The sequence below is a fragment of the Platichthys flesus genome, chromosome 19 (genome assembly GCF_949316205.1).
Source record: "Platichthys flesus chromosome 19, fPlaFle2.1, whole genome shotgun sequence".
In the NCBI taxonomy this organism is placed as follows: domain Eukaryota; kingdom Metazoa; phylum Chordata; class Actinopteri; order Pleuronectiformes; family Pleuronectidae; genus Platichthys; species Platichthys flesus.
In genome coordinates, this window is record NC_084963.1 from 14,496,738 (window position 1) to 14,516,776 (window position 20,039).

General features: G+C 42.2%; 1 protein-coding gene across 7 annotated transcripts in view; it reads left to right on the forward strand.

Moving 5' to 3' along the window:
- dab2ipb (DAB2 interacting protein b) overlaps positions 1-20,039 on the forward strand; it is a 128,585-nt gene that overhangs the window by 81,206 nt on the left and 27,340 nt on the right. For 6 of the 7 annotated variants that reach the window (XM_062412761.1, XM_062412762.1, XM_062412756.1 and 3 more), the window contains 3 exons: positions 13,419-13,572; positions 15,457-15,555; positions 18,581-19,135. In XM_062412761.1, the coding sequence (XP_062268745.1) occupies positions 13,419-13,572; positions 15,457-15,555; positions 18,581-19,135 (808 nt within the window). Of the gene's footprint in view, positions 1-1,218; positions 1,312-13,418; positions 13,573-15,456; positions 15,556-18,580; positions 19,136-20,039 lie in introns of those variants that run through there. The other variant, XM_062412759.1, reaches the window with a different exon arrangement.

The window sequence follows — 20,039 nt, forward strand, 5'->3', positions numbered from 1 at the left end:
CACTCCCTTCTTTAACATAATGATGGCTATGTTTTCTCCAGACTGTTGAATGATCGAAAAATCCTCTTGTCGTTCAAGAACACATTTCAGGAAAATAAATAATGAAACTGGCTCATGCCAAACTGGACCCGTTTTAGAGTATTTTTTTCAAAGATGACTGGCATTTCTGGGTCTTTGGCTTTTTTTTCGGAGCTCAAACATCAGTTTTAATTGAAGCGTCTCTTGACAGCTGTGACATCAGTCTTCCCTCACTGAGTCGCCAGCTATGCGCAAAACAACAACCATACGATACATCTGGCAGCGAATCTCCTCCCCAAACCTGGCTCATTTCTGTCCTCATTTCCTCCACTTCTCCCTCACTCCCTCTGTCTCTCCTCCGTACCTTCCTTCCCTCCTCTTTTTCTTTTTTCCCCAGATTTTTCTTTGACTCCCAATATCCGGCCAAGGACCCAGGATTTTCCCACAGAGTGTGGTGCTGAAGGCAGAGCTATTGTTTCTTGCTTACAGGGAAACGGGCAGGGAGGAGGAGGAGGGGGAGGAGGGGGAGGAGGCAGGCTCACTTCCTGGCTGCCAACTTGGGGTCTACATCAGTGTGAGAAAAAGCAGGGGGGACAGATCTGAAGATGACAGAGCAACTGTGTATCCTAGGGACTGACTTCAGCAAGAATAAAATATCGAGCTTTGCTCCATTTCCCAGCAAGTAGCACCCAAATAACTTTGTAAGAGGCTTGCAACTTCCCTACTTGACCCTTTTTTGGGTTGATTATTCTTTTACTTTCATGAATATTAGATATGGTGGGAGTCTGGACTGTCCTTCAGGGTACCTTAGATGAATTATTTATTTTGGCAATATATGAATACACATTTTGTTTCATTATTTTGCAATTTCCAAGCCCAACATAGCTAGCTGTAGCTATAGTGTAGAGTATATTCTGCAGAATAATGTAATAGCTCTTTATGGATGCATTATTTAGAAATTCACCCTTAACATTAAATGCTCATGTAATTTGGTTTAAGCATTACTTCATGGTAATACAATGTTGCTCTTGGCTATAGGCAGGCTTATCCTAAATTGCAACACTGTCTTTTTAAATGGGAAGTGGAGAGGGGTGTGTTATACATCCTTTGGGAGTGGTGTGGTTTAACTCTGAGGGCAGAGGCTCCAGCCACGTTCCCAGAGACTCAAAAATAGTCGGGAAAACACTGAGACCAGCCACTATTGAGGAATGTGACGGAAAAGGGAAGCTGCACGTCCCGGGGATCTAACTCGGCGAGGTTCTGCTGGACCATGTTTCACATATTCAGTAGATCGTAGGTGTCGTTTTGTTTTAATGCTTTATTCATAGCTGTGCTCACTGTCGTGGAGGGTTACAGCTGCAGCTGCACGCTGTGGTTTGACAAAAACCTCTGTCCCTGCATCCACCCACGGTCGTGGCCTATACGTTGTGATTTTATCTGGCTATTTTTTGGCGATAAGGAGGCACTGTCTACATGAGGTTTGAACGTAAAGGAAGGTCTGGAGAGTTAAATAAAAGGAGGGGAAAAGCAGTGCAGCTTAATGCTTGGAGAGGAAGGTGCTTGGAGAAAACCAAGGATATGTTTAGACTTGAACATGAAAACTATTCAGTGCCAGAGGCAGATCTTGGCTTTAGATCTCCGTATTGACAGTGGGCTACAGTGGTTCTAAAGTTTAGAACTAATAATGTGCTAAATCTGCCTCACCTGTCTAATTGTAGTATTAATACAAAATGCAACAAAGTGAGAAAAGTAGCATTTGCAGAGATCACAGGCTAGATTGTTTTATATATGGACGTTTTGTGCTGTGTTGTGTGGGAAGAAAGTCTCTACCCTTTTTGTTTTGTATTTGTTCTCTTTGTGAACTTGAGTGTTTGCCGGTTTCTTTGTCCAATGCCACAGGGATGTTTGAATATTCAGGTCAAGAAGTGAAAAAACACACTTCCTCATCTCCTCGACTTCTTTGCACATGCTGTTATCAGTGCCCTGAGCGCTTCACAGCTATGGAAGAGAATAGGCTTATTTTTACATTTTGCTTGCGTCTAATTTATACTTTCTTCAATTCAAGCTTAACAAATAGAGTGAATTTATTGTAAAGATACAGTACATGAACACAGCAGGGTCATGTGTGCTTTTACACACAGGAACTAGCACATTAGCACAGAGGCACAAACCATTTTCATGACCTTGTCTTGCCTTAGGTATTCTCGGCCACATGATCAAGTCTGATTCATACACCCCAATATGTGACTGTCTTGTCTCAAATAGTGTTGCTGTACATGTTTGTGGTTACAGCAGAGTTGTATTTATATTGTTAAAAGGTAAGGTTTGTTTCATAAATAATATTATTAATTTGTTATTTTTTTAAATCCTTTCAATGTCCCTATAAAGAAAGTCCTTTGCAGGTCCTTGCAGGACTGTAATAAATAAGACCAATCTTTTCTTTCGGAGCAAATGATACCCTGGTGTACCCCCGACCTTCCTGCCCCTGCTCTCACTGCATATAATCTTCACAAGATGGAGAGATATACACCACTGAGGCAGAGGCGATAGCCAGAAGTTAGCGAGCAAATCTCGGTAAAGTCATCTTCTAGCAGTTGTCAGTCAGTGTGTGTTAGTGTTTTTGGGGCGTAGCTTTGATGATAGGGTCAGTCGGAGGAGGTGGGATGTACCGGCTGCATATTTGTAGTGTAGCCTGCACTTACTCTTTTTTCCAGGATTACCAACCCTAGCTTTAAATGCTAGATCAATAATGGCTAATGAGGATTAGGAAATGGGTAATCCCAAAGTCAACATAAAGATGTATTTGTGACTTAATCGCATGTCTAGAGTAATACCATAAACAGCTTATCACATTGCAGTGCGTTCTCAAGTAAATATGGTAAGGGACACATTTTCAAACCACTGACACCTCATCACCCTTCATGCTTTAACAGTGAGGATTTCTGGATGGCCCGAAGCCAGAAGATATCAGTTAATTGGGTAGACACTTGGCCCGATTAGTCCGGTCGTTTCAGTATCCCTGGTGACAACTGTATTTTCCTTTCCTCCGCCTTCCATCCCTTCCCACTCTTCCTCTCTGCTGTGGTATTTTTGTTCAGAATTCATAGGTCAAAGGTTCCCTGAATAACAAAGTAAAAAGTAAAAGTCTGTTTTTCTTTGTTGCGAGTGCCGTTATCCTCGGTTCAAAATAATGAATCAGTCCTGACCTGTTGAGGTTATTCGTTGGCAGTTTCAAAGTGGACTGCGTTTGGATGGTGTTTTTTTAAAGGCCCTATAATTATCACAAACAAACAATGCTGTTTTTAAGTGTAAATATACAATAAACACATCAATTGTTGACCCACTGGTGTAACTGAGAAACCCCTTAATATTGGGTTTTAGTAATGAAGTTATGTCGGACAGAGAAACAATCGAGCTGGTCTCATTTTTCTGCTCAGCTGGTCAAGAAAAGTAGAAAGAAGAGAAAATAATATAACGACTTAAAAAACATTTGTCATGATGCTGGTACTTCTATATTTATCGGATTAGTAAATATTGTATGTGATAGTACAGTGCAATATATTTATCATATTTCACACATGAGGCATTATTGTACATAAATTCATTGTTTAAATAGACAGTTATTTTTACAGCTCTCTCTCCCTCATTTCTGTGATTGTTAGTGAACAAATAAATAGGATAATATATATTTCCAGTTCCCCTCCAAGGAGTAGAAGCTCCTACTACTTACTTACTACAAATGTATTTTTTTCCTTCAATCCCAGACCATTTTCTGATAAACTACGACTGTGTTCTTGTAGTATTAAGACTTTATTCTCAAAAATCAAATTTATTTTCTCATTATGGCCCTTATACTCTGTACGTGAATTTGAGTGTTTTTGTTTCCTGCTCGGGGGAAACCACATGTGTGTGAGTAGTCACAGCACATTGTGTGTCAGGAGTCATGAGACAGCGCTCCACCAGGCTGTGTGACTAAAACAGATATATTTACTCTTGTAAAGCCAAATTCTACCATGATGGTTTTTTTTCCCCATACAAGTCAGATTATAAGTGAATAGTTTTTAAATTAATTTACCGATCACACTGCGTCGGTTGGCTCCCAGAAGGCCATCAGTCATCAGTATGACATTCGCCCTTTGACTTTAGCTGTTATTCAGGGAGTTACTGTTTGGGCTGACCTTTGACCTCAATTTAATTTTCCTGCAATTGCGATGTGTTGATTGTCCTATTTTAATTGCCGCACTCCCAATGTAATTAGTGTGAATAAAGCGATGGTCAAACACCCACACTACCACACACTCACACATAGTGTGGTGTCATAAAAATCCATTGAACTGTAGAAGCATCATTATTTGCTCTAGTGACTGTGGACTCGTGGCTCTTAAAGCTGTCCAGGGAAGAGGAATGAGATGTAAAAAGGATGTACTACATGTGTCAAATCTTGCAGAGGCGGCCGCAGAATAATCCTCCAATGAAATCGCTGCAAATATTTACCAAACGTAAACAGTCCTCGCAGATCATTGCAGGCAATTCACGTGCTGTGTTTTGTAGATGCTAAATTGCGACCAGCAGTTCGCAACCAGCTGTTCTGTTCTCCGACTCTCGGCACATGACCTCAGAACTCAAGCATCGGCTCGGAGCCGCTCCAGAGCCGCTTCTCATTGCAGTGTTTTTGTCCCCCGCAGTGAGTGTCCTAGCAGATGTTACACTGAATTACCTCGCAGCCTAGTAGGAGGCTGCGCTCTCACTGTAATCAAGCTGTGTGTGTCTGAGTTAGCTCTTCCAACAGTTGTTCTCCAACCACCTGATCACAGTCACCAGCCAGATTTTCCCACAATGAAGCATGTCTGCTAGAGCTCTGAGTCAGGCATCCCTGCAGACTCATAATAAAGGGGGCCTAGAAGGGCTGATTATTTAGGAGATACTAAATGCTAAAGCTAACTCCTTCGTTCCCTATGTCTGGCATGTGTGTATTTGTCAGGGAGGCGTGTGCGCATGTTTATATGCGTCTCATTCTTGTCCTTAAAAGCTTCCTTCCTCTCTGTAAATGAAAGGCCATCTTTGTGCGGAGCTATTCCTTCCATTCTAAGCTAATGTGTGTTCCCCTCTATGGAGCTCTAACCGCCTCTTATTATTCTTCACAAAAGTGGTCACACTATAGCTTCATTTTTTACTTGGTGCAGTGATGCCTGGGGCAGGGTCTCTTTCTCTTTACCCCTCTTCACAGCATAATCTGTCTTTTGTGTCATGTGCATTAGTCCGCCGGCAGTGTAGGAGCCTAAAGATCCGACGCCGTCAACCAGCACAGGTGCTGCACTGCACTAATGCACTGGAGCTAGACTGACGGCAACGACGATGTATATTTTCCCTTTTTCTTTTCCCTAGCTGTCTTTGTTATTGATTTAATGGGCATTCGGCACAGCCAATTTAGGTCTTTGCACACCAAGTATAATTTGTCTGAGAATGTAAACAAACAAAAGTGTTAAATAAATAACGTCATGTTGTGCCAATCACGTTAACACAACGATCTTGAAACTTTTGTCGCTCAGTAAACAGTTTTGATTTTCTGGGTTTTCCACTTCTGTCAAAGGGCCTTCCAGAGAGTTGTTTGACTGCTCAGCTTGATAAATTATAGGCATATAGTGTGTGTGTGTGTGTGTGTGTGTGTGTGTGTGTGTCTTTATCTATGTATTTGTGTACCTTAGACATAATGCCAAACACCATTTTGGATCAACTGGATTGATCGGGACAATTGACAATTCAATCTTTGATCACAAGATTAAATTCTCCTTGTTCCTGACGGCTTCTCAGGCTTGGATGGACCTAATATATTCTTTTTCACTTTTCAAGAAGTGAGAGGACCACAAAATCATCCTCACCGTTTGACTCCAGTTTATCTCCGACTGAAATTTTCCTGAACAAATAGAATAAAAGGCCCCGTCAGACTCAGTGTGCAAGGTTTGGCTGACAAAATAAAAAATCCGCATGAAAAATGCAGACTTGGTTTGCAAAGACATCCACTGAGGTCTCAGATTGGAAGGTTGACCGGGGCTTTTGTATTGATAGTGTCTGTCTAGCTTTGATGAGTGTAGATTTTCTCTGAGGGGTTATTGGTAAAAGGAATGGTAGTTGAGGCTGTCACATTAGCTACATCTCCTCCAACTCACCCCGACCTCAAACTCTGTTTGTCTCCAGAGATCGTCCTTCCTCTGCTCTGTTTCTTCCTTTGAAAGTGAGTGAGGCTTGCTCTTGAAGGGGTCTCCTACCCGTCCTGATTGGATTTTGGGCTTGGAGGCCTGTAGCCACAAGTCAATGGTTCCGCTCACACATCCTTCGTTCTGCACCAGTAGCGTCTGACAGGATCCTTCTCGTCTCTTCCCCCTCACCTCCTCTTGACTACTCTTTTCCTTCTCGCTGCTTGCTGTGGGGCCAGATGTTTGTTTTGTTGTCTATATTCTCCAGCTACCCATCATCCAGCTGTTCCGGCACCCCTGTGCAGATGACATTTGACAGCTGGCAGGTTGATGCACCAAAACATATATTTTCACGGGCCTAACAAAACTCCAAATGCCACTGTATCGCTGAAAAACATGCGAATGAAGGACGTAAATCTGACACTGACACTGCAGTAAGACTTTCACTTCGTCTCCGAGCTGTTGGTGCTTCATTATTCACTGTGAGAATTAAGAAGGACTAACCACATCTGCTTGGTTCAAATGAGCGATCAGCCAGTGACAGAGCACTCCGCAGTGTGACAGACACTTGGTTGTTTCATCACAGCCTGTGGTCCTTTCCACTGAGTCAGCGCCAACGCAGTGGGAATAATGGACCCTTTATCGTGGGGCTTGATGCATGAATAATGGCTGATTTGTCCAGTTGCCTGTCTCTGCGGTGTGTGTGGTTTATCATCAACCTTGAACAATTACAGTGTGATCGTGCACACAGCAGGAGTTCCACCGTTAACTGTTTTGTTTTTCCCTGCTTTAATGTTTGAGTTGGGGCCCAGGTGCGAGCGGAGTGGCTGGTGTGTTGCTGGCTGGATGGAGCCTGTCAGTTTGAGCACCGTGTTACATGGCGATGCAGCTGTTCAGAGAATGTTGCAGGAATAAATTTGGTGAAAACTTTGCACTAGTGTAACCACTGGGCTTCAGGTCTCACCAAACCCCCTTGCAGGCAGCATTTCTGCACATTTTCTTTCATCATTATTTATCTGAGCTGAGAATGAATTTGTCTTGTCATCAGCATCGTCTTTGTGGTCTGTGTTTTCATTATTGGACTTTGGCTTGTTGATTACAGATAACATATCGGAATGCAGTAACATAAGGTGTTGGCCCATCACAGAGCCAAGCAGTTCCTGAAAAATTTATAAACAAACTTTCCTTAAGGATAACTCAAAGCATCCACATGGAAAAGTATTGCATTCAGTCCTGATCCATGCGTGGGGTTGCGGAGGTCGGCTGACATTGGTTGAGAGGCAGGGTACACCCAGGACAGGTCACCAGGGCTGACACATAGCGACAAACAGCAATTCACATCGACAGTCAGTTTGAATCTCCAATTGATGTAACCCCAATCTGGGTGTCCTTGGACTATGAGATGAAGCATGTAAATGCTGAAAGGCCCCCGGCCAAACCAAGATCCAGACCAAGAACATTCTTGCTGTTACGTGACAGTGCTAAATAGATTTTAAACCTATTGTGACTGTTATAACTGGGCTCCCTCTTTTATTCAGGTACCCCAAAACGGTACACCAAAATGCAATTTATTTTTATTTTAGATCAAACCTGCAGATGAAAACTAGCCTGCCTGGCTACATCTGGCTCATTAACATGCTGAACTCAAGTACGCGTGTTAATGAATGTGTATTTTTTCCATTGAAGAAGCATAAACATTAAATAACACATATTTTTTTGGAATAACTAATGTTATGCTCTGTGATAAGGATGCACTGGTCATATATATGTATATATATATATATATATATATATATATGGAGGCACAAACTTTAGCTTATGATTTCCACCATTTTCATATTCAAACCATTCACTGTGTCCTCATCCCCTGAAGGGCTGCATTCATTATGTTTGAGTAATTATTTGTTCAGATTGTATTTAACATACCATTAATGTAGCTGACACTTAATGTCCAAAGCAATTGACAGTAAGTCCACATAAAGGAGCAGGAGCCACAGAACTCGTCCAAAACTTTGTACGCCTCTGCCTGGCATGTGTTTATTTGGTCGAGCGCATTATTAACAAGTAATTGCTGTGCCAGTCTGTGAGTGGGGGAGCGTATTGATTGTTGTAGATGCTGCTCTAACAGCAAAGCAAAGTGCTGTGTAAACACTGTGTAGCCACGGTGAAAAACTGTTAGCAAGAAGACTTAACATCAGGTCGCTTAGCTCTGGAAATAAGTGAGGGCCTCTCCTGAGAGAAGTGCTTGTTGTGTTTAGGTTAGGCCTGAAGCTTAACTATGGTCTTTGGGGTAAGTTCGTGTGTTGGATGATTACTGCACAGTAGCGTGAGTGGAGGAGCAACACAAAGAGGGTATTATGTAAAGATTAACACCGCTTCACATGTGCTATAATGTGCTGTTGGTGTTGCGAATGTGATTGTGTTGGAACAATGCATATTTGTGATGCAACCCAGGTGGTTGCAGGCCTTCAAAGTGCTGTTATTTGGAGCCGCACCACATTAATTCAGCCTGTTTTCAACTATCGGTGCAAAAATAGTCCCTCGTGGTGCAGCCAGCCAACCATCAAGTCAGTGTGTCAGGGGTCTAAGTGCTCTAACGCCTATATAGGCCCATGGTTTCAGACTATATCAGATCCCAGACAAGCTATCAGATGAACTCTTTACAGGATGCAGAGACAAAGCACACTGGGTGCAGTCCAGACACACTCAGAATGCATTACTCTGCTCTGCTTTCTGCGGAGCTCGCTCCTAACTGGGTTTCTATTGAACCTCAGCAGGGCACAGTGCATCTAGTTCTCAGAATGTGCTGGTAGAATACAGATAAATAATTATTCAGAAATGTATTGATATAATAACTCTCTGCATTATCAAAACTTCTTTTGAGTCTGTTCCAAATGCCACAAAGTCTGTGAAGATTCTCAGCCGTTCAGGTCATGGTATCCTTAGAAGCTGTACTCTAGTACGAAGGCATATTGACTTGCTTGTGTTTCTTGAAGACGTTTCACCTCTTATCCAAAAGGCTTCTTCATTTCTAACTGACTAATTGGAGGTTTTAGGTCTTTAAGCTATGTAGGTCTGTATACCTGTGATGGGAGCTGTTATGTCATGTGAAATATCAAAAATGAAAGTAAGGAATTAAAGACTGGGACGGACCTTGTTGTTGTGGTCGCTGATTTTGCCTTATCTACTATAATCAAAGCATTGATGCCATGCTGGCTGTTGCCATGTGTCCTTCGAACTGGAGGCCAGAAATAAAGAATAGTATCCGTGCACATAACCAGCATCCATAGTTTGAGTCCAGATGGAGGGGCTTTTTTTCATGTACCTCCTTCTCCATCAACCCCTGATAAAAAAAAAAATACCATAGATTGAACGTGAATATGTAGAGATGAACAAATTCAAAGCAGAAAATTCATCAATGAAATAAATACATCTTTGTGTCTCTTTGGATGAAGAAACTTTCACACAAACATTTTATCTATATATATGTATGCAAATTTTTGTTTGTATTGTATCATAGTATTATACAGTGTTCTCTTGACAAAACTGCTCTTTATAGTTTGAGCTTTTCATTATATTCCCTTCTACTCTGTACATAGTTGTGAGGAGCCAGTGGAAGTTTCCAAACCGTCAGACACTTGTGTATCTTCTACATAATATGTGAAACATTCAAATAGCCAGAACGAAGCCCTGGGGACAAGGAGAGATGGATTAATTGGTAGCCAAGAGAGGCGAAGGGAGATAAACAAAGTTAAACAGATGAACTGGGAGTGGAAGAGTGAGATGGAAAGTTGTGTACCAAAAAAATCCACTTAACTTAAACAAACCCCCCTTCACCTCAGGTAAACACTCAATGAGAGGAACACAGTATTGGAGGGCTGTCAAGGACACCGCACATTTGCTGAGAATAGGCGATGCTGGGGGAGGGGAACCAAAGTGTGGAAAAATGAGGACATGAGGATGACAGTCATTGCTTGTAATGCTGCTTGTGTGCGGAGGCTGACACGGACAGAGCGTCAGGTTCGGCTTATGCAGAAGTTATGATGAGATTTCACTTGCCAGACGTGTCGTTCATTGTCATTATTACAAAGTGGCGCACAAAAGGCTCTAAATTACACGTTACAGTAGAATTGAATACAGTACCATGCAGATACAGGCGAGCATTATTATTCATCAGTTACTACTCCCACCATTTCCACTGACACTAATGTTCTTATCTTATGATATGCTGAGAGAAAAGAGCATTTCAACAGAATAAATATTTCTATATCACAACATGCAGAATATAATTCCATATTTTATATATATACTTTATATATTAGAAATATGCAAGTGCATAAGAATATTTGATAATGATGGCACAAGTTTGCTTCAGTTCAATTGTTTGTAAAACACGTAGACATCATCATGGAGGTTTTGAGAGTAGAGACACAGTTTCTATATCTTCCCGATTTCCCTCCTCCTCTTTTATTTGACTCGCTCACTGTTCTGCCCGGTACCCAGTCAGCCAATCACAAAGCAGAGCTAGTTGCAAACATTGCATCCTCTGCAGCTTTGGTAAAGGCTAAGAGCTCCTGAAACTGGATGCTCACATATGTAAAGCTGCCCTAGCGGTGTTTGCACATGTTGTGTTTCAGAGAGATGAGATTTGTGCATATGCATATGTGTGTGTGTGTTTGCTTGAAAACAGAGCGAGGGCGAAGAAGGGTGGACAGATTATTATCTACTTTGCATTGGACGGTGGATTTGACAACAAAGCTGTCCGACTGTACAACAGGGCTGCATGTGGCTGTTAATCTGTCATTACGGCTGCTGCATGTTATTCCTGGAATGCTCTTCTTTTAGTCCACAGCAGAGATGTACAGTACACACACACAAAACCACACAGAGGCTCAGACACATGCATGAGATTAGCGTGTAAGCCGTCCACAGAGGGCACTATTGAATGAATGTTCTCTCTCATTACATCAGCAATTGACCCTGTATCGTCTGCATTCCTGTAAGTATCTGAGTGTCAGGGGCTAATGTGTATGTAGCTGTTTACAACCCCCACCAGCATAGTAAGCTTCTTCAACCTCTTATCACTGTGAGAGTGACGAGAACACGGGTATGGTCGATGGCGGGCTAAAGGCGTCATTAGCATTAATGGTAGCCAAGATACACCCTCTGTTTTTGCACAAACTACACGTTCAAAGCGCAGCAGTGTCTGTCTGCCTTTCAAGAAGCATGCCTTTGCTGTACCATATCCGCTGCACTACCAATGTAATGTGATTGGATGCTGACTGCTCTAAGGACGTTATACCAATGTGTGGTTGCTATGGCCCGCAGCCAGTCGGAAACAGCGTCTGAAGCTGCAATGCTCAATGCAAACAGTTGAATTATGTTGGAATTAGCCACGACAAACAATAGCAACAGGGACAACACACATCTGGCCTACTGGTTCATTGGATTTGAGCAGGATTCGACCAAGTGTACTGGATTCAAATTGCTAACCCCCCCCTTTAAGCTCTTTGTTAATTGTTGCGTGTTTGTGAAGCTTAACGTTGGCCTAATAATAAGCTGAATGATGTGGATCGCTGCCACATGTGTAAGATCACTGCATGAAGACGCACTTGCTCTTTTGTGGTGACAGTCATTCTCTCTAACTCTTCTGAAAACACAGAAAGTAGGGCGACATCAAACACAGCAAACAGCAGAAAGCTCTTTACTTTGTCTCCTTCTATTCTCCGCCTGACGAATGGCCAAGAGAAAGGGCTCGAGGGCTGTCATTGTGAGGATACAGAATGCTTTCTAAAGTGCACTCTGGGCTCTCGTCATAAATATCCGCTCTGAGAATGCTATTTGTGTGGTGTGTGTTTGTTAAATGAGCCTCAGATGAGTGTGAGGTTTATCACCGTGAAACATTATCACATCATGAAAATAGTGCAAGTCTGACCATTCATGATAATCAATGATACAAATCGTTGCCTATTTGTAGTGTTTCCACCAGTTTGCAGAGCGGATTGACTCCTTGATCTTCCTTGTCTTTTCATTGACTCATTGCATAAAAAGTCATAAAGCATCCGTTAGCAGAAGCGGTGCATGGGCATGGATAGTTTGGTTCGACTTTGATTTTTTCTCAGGGTTGTTATCTATCTTGAATCAGCACAACTTTTACTGCAGGTGTTATGACTCATTCAGGATTTGACCAGAATAAACACATGCCACATGCAGTTAGGTTCTAATGTGTCATATAAATATATAGCTCAACCTAAATTAAAATAGAGCTTTGACTTATGATGAAGAAAAACCACACTGCTAGCCAGGTAGCCAGTCGCCTGTTTTCTTCCACTGTTTGTATTGGTCACTTAATGGATCACGATTATTCTTTGCCGTTTTCTGTGTAGCATTAATACAACTTTAATATTAATGTGAGCATGATTTGTTGTGTCAGGTAGATTTTTTCATCTGCAGTGGTGATGAAGACAACAACTCCCATGATCCCACGCTGCTTCAAAATGACAAACCAGGTCTTTTGTTGTTGTTTTGATTTGATTGTGAGACCCCTAGTGGTCAAAGTTGCATATTTTACATTTAATTATGAAATTAATAAATAATTTGTTACATTGGGGAAGTAATGAGCTGAAAAGGCTGCGGTGGCAGGTTGGGTTTGGAATATCCCAGCTCCATGGTCCTTATCAAGATGTGAGACTGTGATTTGGGTGGTGGTAGAGTGGGTCATCCACGAATCAGAGAATTGGTGGTTTGATTATTAGCTTGTCCAGGCTGATTGTTGAAGTGTACATGGGGCGGAACACTCAAACTGATAGGCCAGGCGCTAGATATAGAGGTGCTATGTGACTGTGTGTGAAGGGGTGAAAGTCAACTCTACTATAAAGCACTTGGAGTGGTCATTAAGACCAGCAAAGCGTGACTGAATGCAGGTCCTTCACCATTTGAATGTTTGCTTGGAGGTCTCGGTCTCAGTTTCTGAATTGTTTCCGCTCTAATGAACACGTGTTGATTTACTCATCCTGCTGAAAACTTGTTGACTTTGAGGCAAGTGGAGCATCCTCTCGTCGTCAGCCTCACACTTCACACCTGTCTCTTCTTTCACGCTCACCACGGACGCGCGATAATTCGTGCGGCGCATATGTTCCCCCTCTCCCACTTCCTGTCCTCAGACTCTGCAGGGTGACTCAATTCTCTCTCTCCCTCCTCTCTTAGATCTCATCTGATGCCGAGGCTGAAGGAGTCTCGCTCCCATGAGTCATTGCTCAGCCCCAGTAGCGCTGTAGAAGCTCTGGACCTAAGTATGGAGGACGAGGTTATCATCAAGCCCGTTCACATGAGCATCCTCGGGCAGGACTTCTGCTTTGAGGTGAGAGGACACACATACACACAGTCACAACATTCCCACTACTGGCTCCACTTTCATAAAATGATCTCGGTTCAATCACATATCAACATCAAAAGCAATGAATAAAATACCTTCTTTGTAACTTTAGTGTCTTTAAGCACATTGTTTGGGTTTGCTTTGGTATTTACATTCAGAAAATTTATTTGGCACTCTTTAAACGCCAACGTTTATTTGGTGGTTAAAATAATTATTAATTATTTAGACAATATTTGAATATGACATATTAGAGAAGTGTCTGACACACATAAAATACCAATGCAAGGTATAGGAAAATTGTCTTGTTATTTCATCAACGTTGTCTTCAGTCAGAGCTGACAGTGACTTCTGCAGGAAAATATTAAAAAACTCTCCGTACACAACCTGCACTGCACCATGTGTGTCAGGATTGGGGAGGCATGTGGACCCAGGATGCAGACTTTAAACTAAAGAGTATTTTTAATGAAAAGTCTTTTACGTAAAAATAACAAACGCAGGAATCTCGAAAATCAAAACTGAAAAGACAAAAGCGGACGGGAGCTCAGGAGACATGGATACAGACACACAGGAGGACAGGACATAATGACAGTTAGACAACGATCCGACGAGGACAAAGGGAAGCACAGATACTTATATACAGACACAGGGAAGGCAGGGGCAATTGGAAACAGGTGGGACTCATGAGGACTGGTGCTGCCAATCACAGAGACAGGAGGTGAGGAACACACACTCGGAGCAGGGCCTACAAAATAAAACAGGAAACAGAAAACATGCCACACCGAAACAGCTCAGACAAACATAAACACAAGGAAGTACAAGAAACAAGTGGTAATAATTAAACAGAAAACACTCTTAATGAAGAGGCTGAAAAACACTGAAAAATAAAAACCTTGGACAACAAACCGGTGAAATGTGGCAGAGGCAAAGTTAGCAACGACAGCTGGAGAACAAAGGGGGAGCATTCATATCCCCTAATGAACCAACAAACTGCTGGAGATCAAAACCCTGAGAATATTGAACCTACATTAATCAGCCAGACACGTGACTCCATATCAATCGTAATATTGCCCACATCTGCTGGGTTTGTAAAGAGGGTCTGTGGATTACACGGTGCCTGGAACAACTTTAGGAGATCATACCCAGTGTGAGTGCCGTGTTTACAGCTTGTTATGCTGCCACTTTTTTAAAGTTCTGTTTATGCAGTGAAGAAGCTACAGATTAAAAAAAAAGTTTTTAGCAGTTTGCTTTAGGATTCTGGGTCAGACGAAGTTGTGATGCTGTGTTCTGTTCCAAATTCCAATTCAATGGGCTCAGTCACACATTTTCTGGGACGTTTTACTCTTACCATTTACGGAGTTGGCAGGAAAAGTTCCGTAAAAATTCCGGGAGCACCTGACTCTGACATTTGCATTCTCAAGTCCCTCCGCAAAAATTTCAGGAAAATGTCCGCAGATGAGTAAATGTCTGGCCTTAGCTGAAGAGAGAAATGACTGAACCCTGTTGTATCCCATAATCTCTACTAATCGGTATAATCCTGCTCATTACATAATTTTGTCTTTTCAAAGAGTTTTTTGCACTGTGCATTTTTTAATCACTCAGTCATCACCCAGTCTGCCAAGCAGCCATCTCTCTCTCTGTCCATTCAGTCACTCCCGAACTCTGCCAAGTCATCATCAGGCTCCTCATGTTATCCCATATTTGTATGTGTGTGTGTGTATTTTCGATAAGCTTATTTGCAGTCACAGAACTGCTGTTTATGAAATTTTGTCAAAGCAATTTCTTTTCCACTCCCTCTCCCTCTTTGTTACGCATTAGGGGTTTAATCCTTAAAGCTCTAATTTTCTTTCTCTGTCTGCGTCGCGACGGCAGGTCACCACCTCCACGGGGAGCAAATGCTTCTCCTGCCGCTCGTCAGCCGAGAGAGACAAATGGATGGAGAATCTGCGGCGAGCGGTGCAACCCAACAAGGTGAGAACGTAAATAGGAGCGATGAGACCGTGTGAAGTAATCAACACTAATCACCTCATTTGCGAGTGTCCTAATTCCAAACCGCACCCTGCTACACAGACGAAGGCTATAAGGTGTTGACATCATGTCGTAAGTCATGCCACAACAGAGCCTGACTTTTGCATCCAGCTGTGCTCTCGCTGCACCTTGGCGGCAGAGGTCGCAGCGAAGAACACAAAGACTCCGAAAGTGTTTTCCTCCCGTGCGCATCAACGCTGTATGTAATCTTGACAAACACAGCTGTGGCAGAGGAAAAAATAAAAAAAGTCCAGATCTCTTTGCTTCCTCATCTGTCATTATTTAGCAAATTACCCTCTGATTAGAACTTTAGGATGAAAAAGATTCTTAATAGCGTTCGAGTTTCCCTTATCTCATTTGGCGAGGATGCTTTGCTTCTGTCTGTCTTTGCGTCTTTTATGATTTTTGAGAGATTAGATGCAGCTCAGTGTTTTTTCTGGCAAACGCGTAGTCTGGAAACAGATGGAACTCTTTGGAGATCGATAAGGAAGTTGTCTTTAAAGAGATTAAGCAGTTTTTTTTGTCACACAATTTACCACTTCACCTGCTTCTACTGCAGTTACCACTGTCAACTCTACTGCTTCTCAGAGATTGGACCAAAGATGAAAGCAAAGTATCAAAGTAAAGGAAATGCTTTCTCAAGCAAAGTGACAGCATGGAGATCTATTTAAGTAGCTGAATGTTCTTGTCATTTATTTATTTATTTCCACATAAAACTTATTTAGCTCCAAAAGGACTTAATGGTTAGCAAATAAATACACTGATTATAGCAGATAAGTAAATAGAAACAAACTTACTGAAAAAATCTAAACTTGAACAAACTTGAATGTGATAAGAAATACTCAAAATGGCGAAAACAGTCATTGAGCAAAATATATTTGATGGGTATTGTTACTTTTTAATCTGATCCATGTCCCATCCACTAATATGGAGAAAGAGGGATTTATTATGTATGCTGCAGCCAGTCACCAGGCGGCGATTCAGACACATTCACTTTTGGGGAGCAGTCATGTCGTCCATCTTTATGCACAGTCTATAGGGAGAACATTGAGAGGACATTATGCAGGAGGCAGACAGATCTCTCAAGCTGTTAAATTGTTTGGGGCTTTCACTCACTATTTGTTATCTTAACATCACCCTGAAGTCTCTTTTCTGTTTCTGTTGGAGAAGAAAGCAGTGCAACTTAGTAATTGTAAAATAAACTAGAATGATATCCACTGGAGTGACTACCTCCATCATAGCCCAACAGTTCCCTTGTGAAACCACATTTAAATCCACTAGATGGATTTTAATTTGGACCTGCACCAAAATTCACACACTCATGAACATCAGTCCCTTAGGATGCTTAATTATTTCAATCAATCAAGATCCATGTATTATGGAATTATGATATTGAATATGTGACATAAATTAAACAGAAATTCCCTGATCTGTCCCATTGTCCAGTCCAGTCCACCCCCCAAAATAATGTATGTGTTCTTTCTTGGCCCATGTGCCATCGTCAAATCGAAATAGATGTGTATTCCTGCTGACAGCAAGCAAACAAACAAAGCAATGGACAGAGTCGTCAACATGCAAACAACTCTCAGAGTGAATTACATTTGGCCCTTCTCTGTAGCTTTACGCCAGATGTGGGGTTAATGCTGAACCTGCACAGTTCATCTCCTACCGATCACTGATCACACGTGTGACCAAAAATATATTCCAACTCTGGATCTTCATGGAGAACAATTCTGTGGAGTTCTAACACTACAGAGTCTGAGGAACATCAGTTGACTGAGAACAAAATGTATATGACACATGGTTGTTTTTCATTGAGTTGCTTCAGAAGAAGGAGCCGTCCTTTCCATTAGGACGTGCTCACTGACTCGGCACATGAATCATACGAGTTGAGGTATCTGGCATCATTTGGGGAGATAAATAAGGAATGGAAGCGATTGCTTATCGCTGTCAGTGTCTGCAGGAGGGGTCGCTCTCTTGATTTCGTGGAGAACGGACCTGAAAATGAAACCAGAGTCACCTCACCCCGAGATTTTGTTCAAGAATGTGAGATAGTTAGATTAGTTGAGGGACTTGACATTTATGGATAAATGGGCGAAAACTGTGGGAATTTAGAGTGAGGGGAAGTGGAAGGATCTGGCCCTACTCAAGAAAAAGAGGATGCAGGAGGGGGAATAAATGTTTCTTGTAGCCGCAGATTGAAAAAGGCCATGATCCTCTTGATCCACACATGTAATGTTCTACGGATTAAATTATATATATCTATTTAATGGTTAATGGCAATGGAAACACTGTGGATGAATCTAATTTAATTGCACAAAAGATTTTTTTGTCATATAAAAAGCATCCACATAAGGTTGAGATTTCATAGCGTAACTACCAGCACTTCAAACATCCAAAGGCCTACTTATTATGAGAGGCTTCTGGTTTTCTTTCTAATTATGTCATTATTAGCTCCTCATGTCCTTCCTCTCTTCATTTTCAGCACTTGTCTTCAAGGCAATCTCAATAATGGGACAAAAAGAATGTGCCCCTCTCACGGCAAATAGCATTTCTGACATAAGAATGGGTTAGTGCTTTGGAATAATGTAGGTGTGAGATTTCTTAGCTTTAAAAGTCAGTTTTAAAGTTGAGTCAATGAAATGCTTGAAGTACTGTCTTGAAAGTACTTATATTTAAATTGAGAAACTTAAAAATCCAGTTGAGGCAGGCTTTGATTGATTGTTATCACCTTATTTCTGCAGTTATTTGATTCACTCAGTCTTGATTCGTTTTTAGGTTCATATTAAGTTTATTTATAAAGTTTATAACAAAAATTGATCATTAGTTAGAGTTAGCCAAAAGGCGCATTTTCATCTACAATGCCTTTGGTCTTGTGTAAAGGTGGGTTTTTTTTCTTTGGGATTTCACTGGTATTGGCAAAAAAGTCACTCACTAAACCCGAGCCTATCATCCTCTCTGTCTCCAGGACAACAGCCGCCGGGTGGAGAACCTGCTGAGGCTGTGGATCATCGAGGCCAAGGATCTCCCCGCCAAAAAGAAATACTTCTGTGAGCTGTGTCTGGATGATTCACTCTACGCTCGCACCACCTGCAAGCTCAAGACTGACAATGTGTTTTGGGGGGAGCACTTTGAGTTTAATAACCTACCGGCTGTCAAGTGCATCACGGCCCACCTCTACAAGGACACAGACAAGAAGAAGAAGAAAGACAAAAACAATTACATCGGACTCGTCAACATCCCCGTGGCAGCGGTTACCGGGCGACAGTTTGTGGAGAAATGGTATCCGGTGAGCACGCCCAGCCCCCCTAAGGGCAAGACTTCAGGGCCCATGATCCGCCTCAAGGCGCGCTATCAGAGTATGAACATCCTTCCCATGGAGATGTACAAGGAGTTTGCAGAGTACACCACCAACAACTACATGCTGCTGTGCTCGGTGCTCGAGCCCGGGATTAGCGTCAAGAACAAGGAGGAGATGGCGTGTGCACTGGTCCACATTCTGCAGAGCACGGGCAAGGCCAAGGTTAGTGCAAATAACACCATTGTATTTCAACCCCCCCCCCCACACACACACACACATTTATTCTCTCCACTGAGAAATAATGGATCCCAGAACCAGAAAATCCGACCATTATCTTGCCATGTGTTACAGACGAGACATAATAGAAGCACACAGAGGTTAACTAATTCTCTGCTTCTTGCTCATCCGATGAACTATTGACCCCTGCAGCCATAATATGCCGCAGACACAGACCAGACAGGAAGGTGATTTTCCTCCTGCTGCCCCAGCCTGTATTACATTTTTAACTCGAGCTAATCCTTTACATGTATCCCCTGCAGTGCTTCCCAGCATACCGATTCTGAAGGGAAGCACAATACAACCACCTCAGTCTCGAGCACTACAGACACGAGGAGATTAGTCTACCACAGTAGGAGCTAAGTCTCCCATGACAGCAGGCTGTTTGGGCTCAGATAGTACCATCTATCCAAAATAGCTGGTTTTCACTTCACTTTTGGTACCACAGCGTTGGTCTTTTCAGCGCAGTACAACAATCCTGGGCATTTTATCCATGTGTAAACATGAGAATATGAGATATGACAGGAAAAAACATCTTATTGGAAGCTGATGAGGTGTGAATAATAAATTTAGAGCTGAGCGACTGTTCATTTGGTTTAATCGACCAAACAAACAGTTAAATGTCAATTTTAAGGAGATGCATTCTTTTTAGTTTTTTCCACTTTTGGTGTTAAACTGGGTCACTCCGGCCTAGGAGGTAGAGCTGTCGTCCACTAACCAGGTCAGCGGTTCGATCACAGTTTTCCCCATTACGCCTGCTGAAGTGTTTCTTGGACAAGCTACTGAATGGGTCAGGGTATTAAACATATTGTAGCTGCAGATGTGGTCTGTTGGTCACCTGGTGATTTGG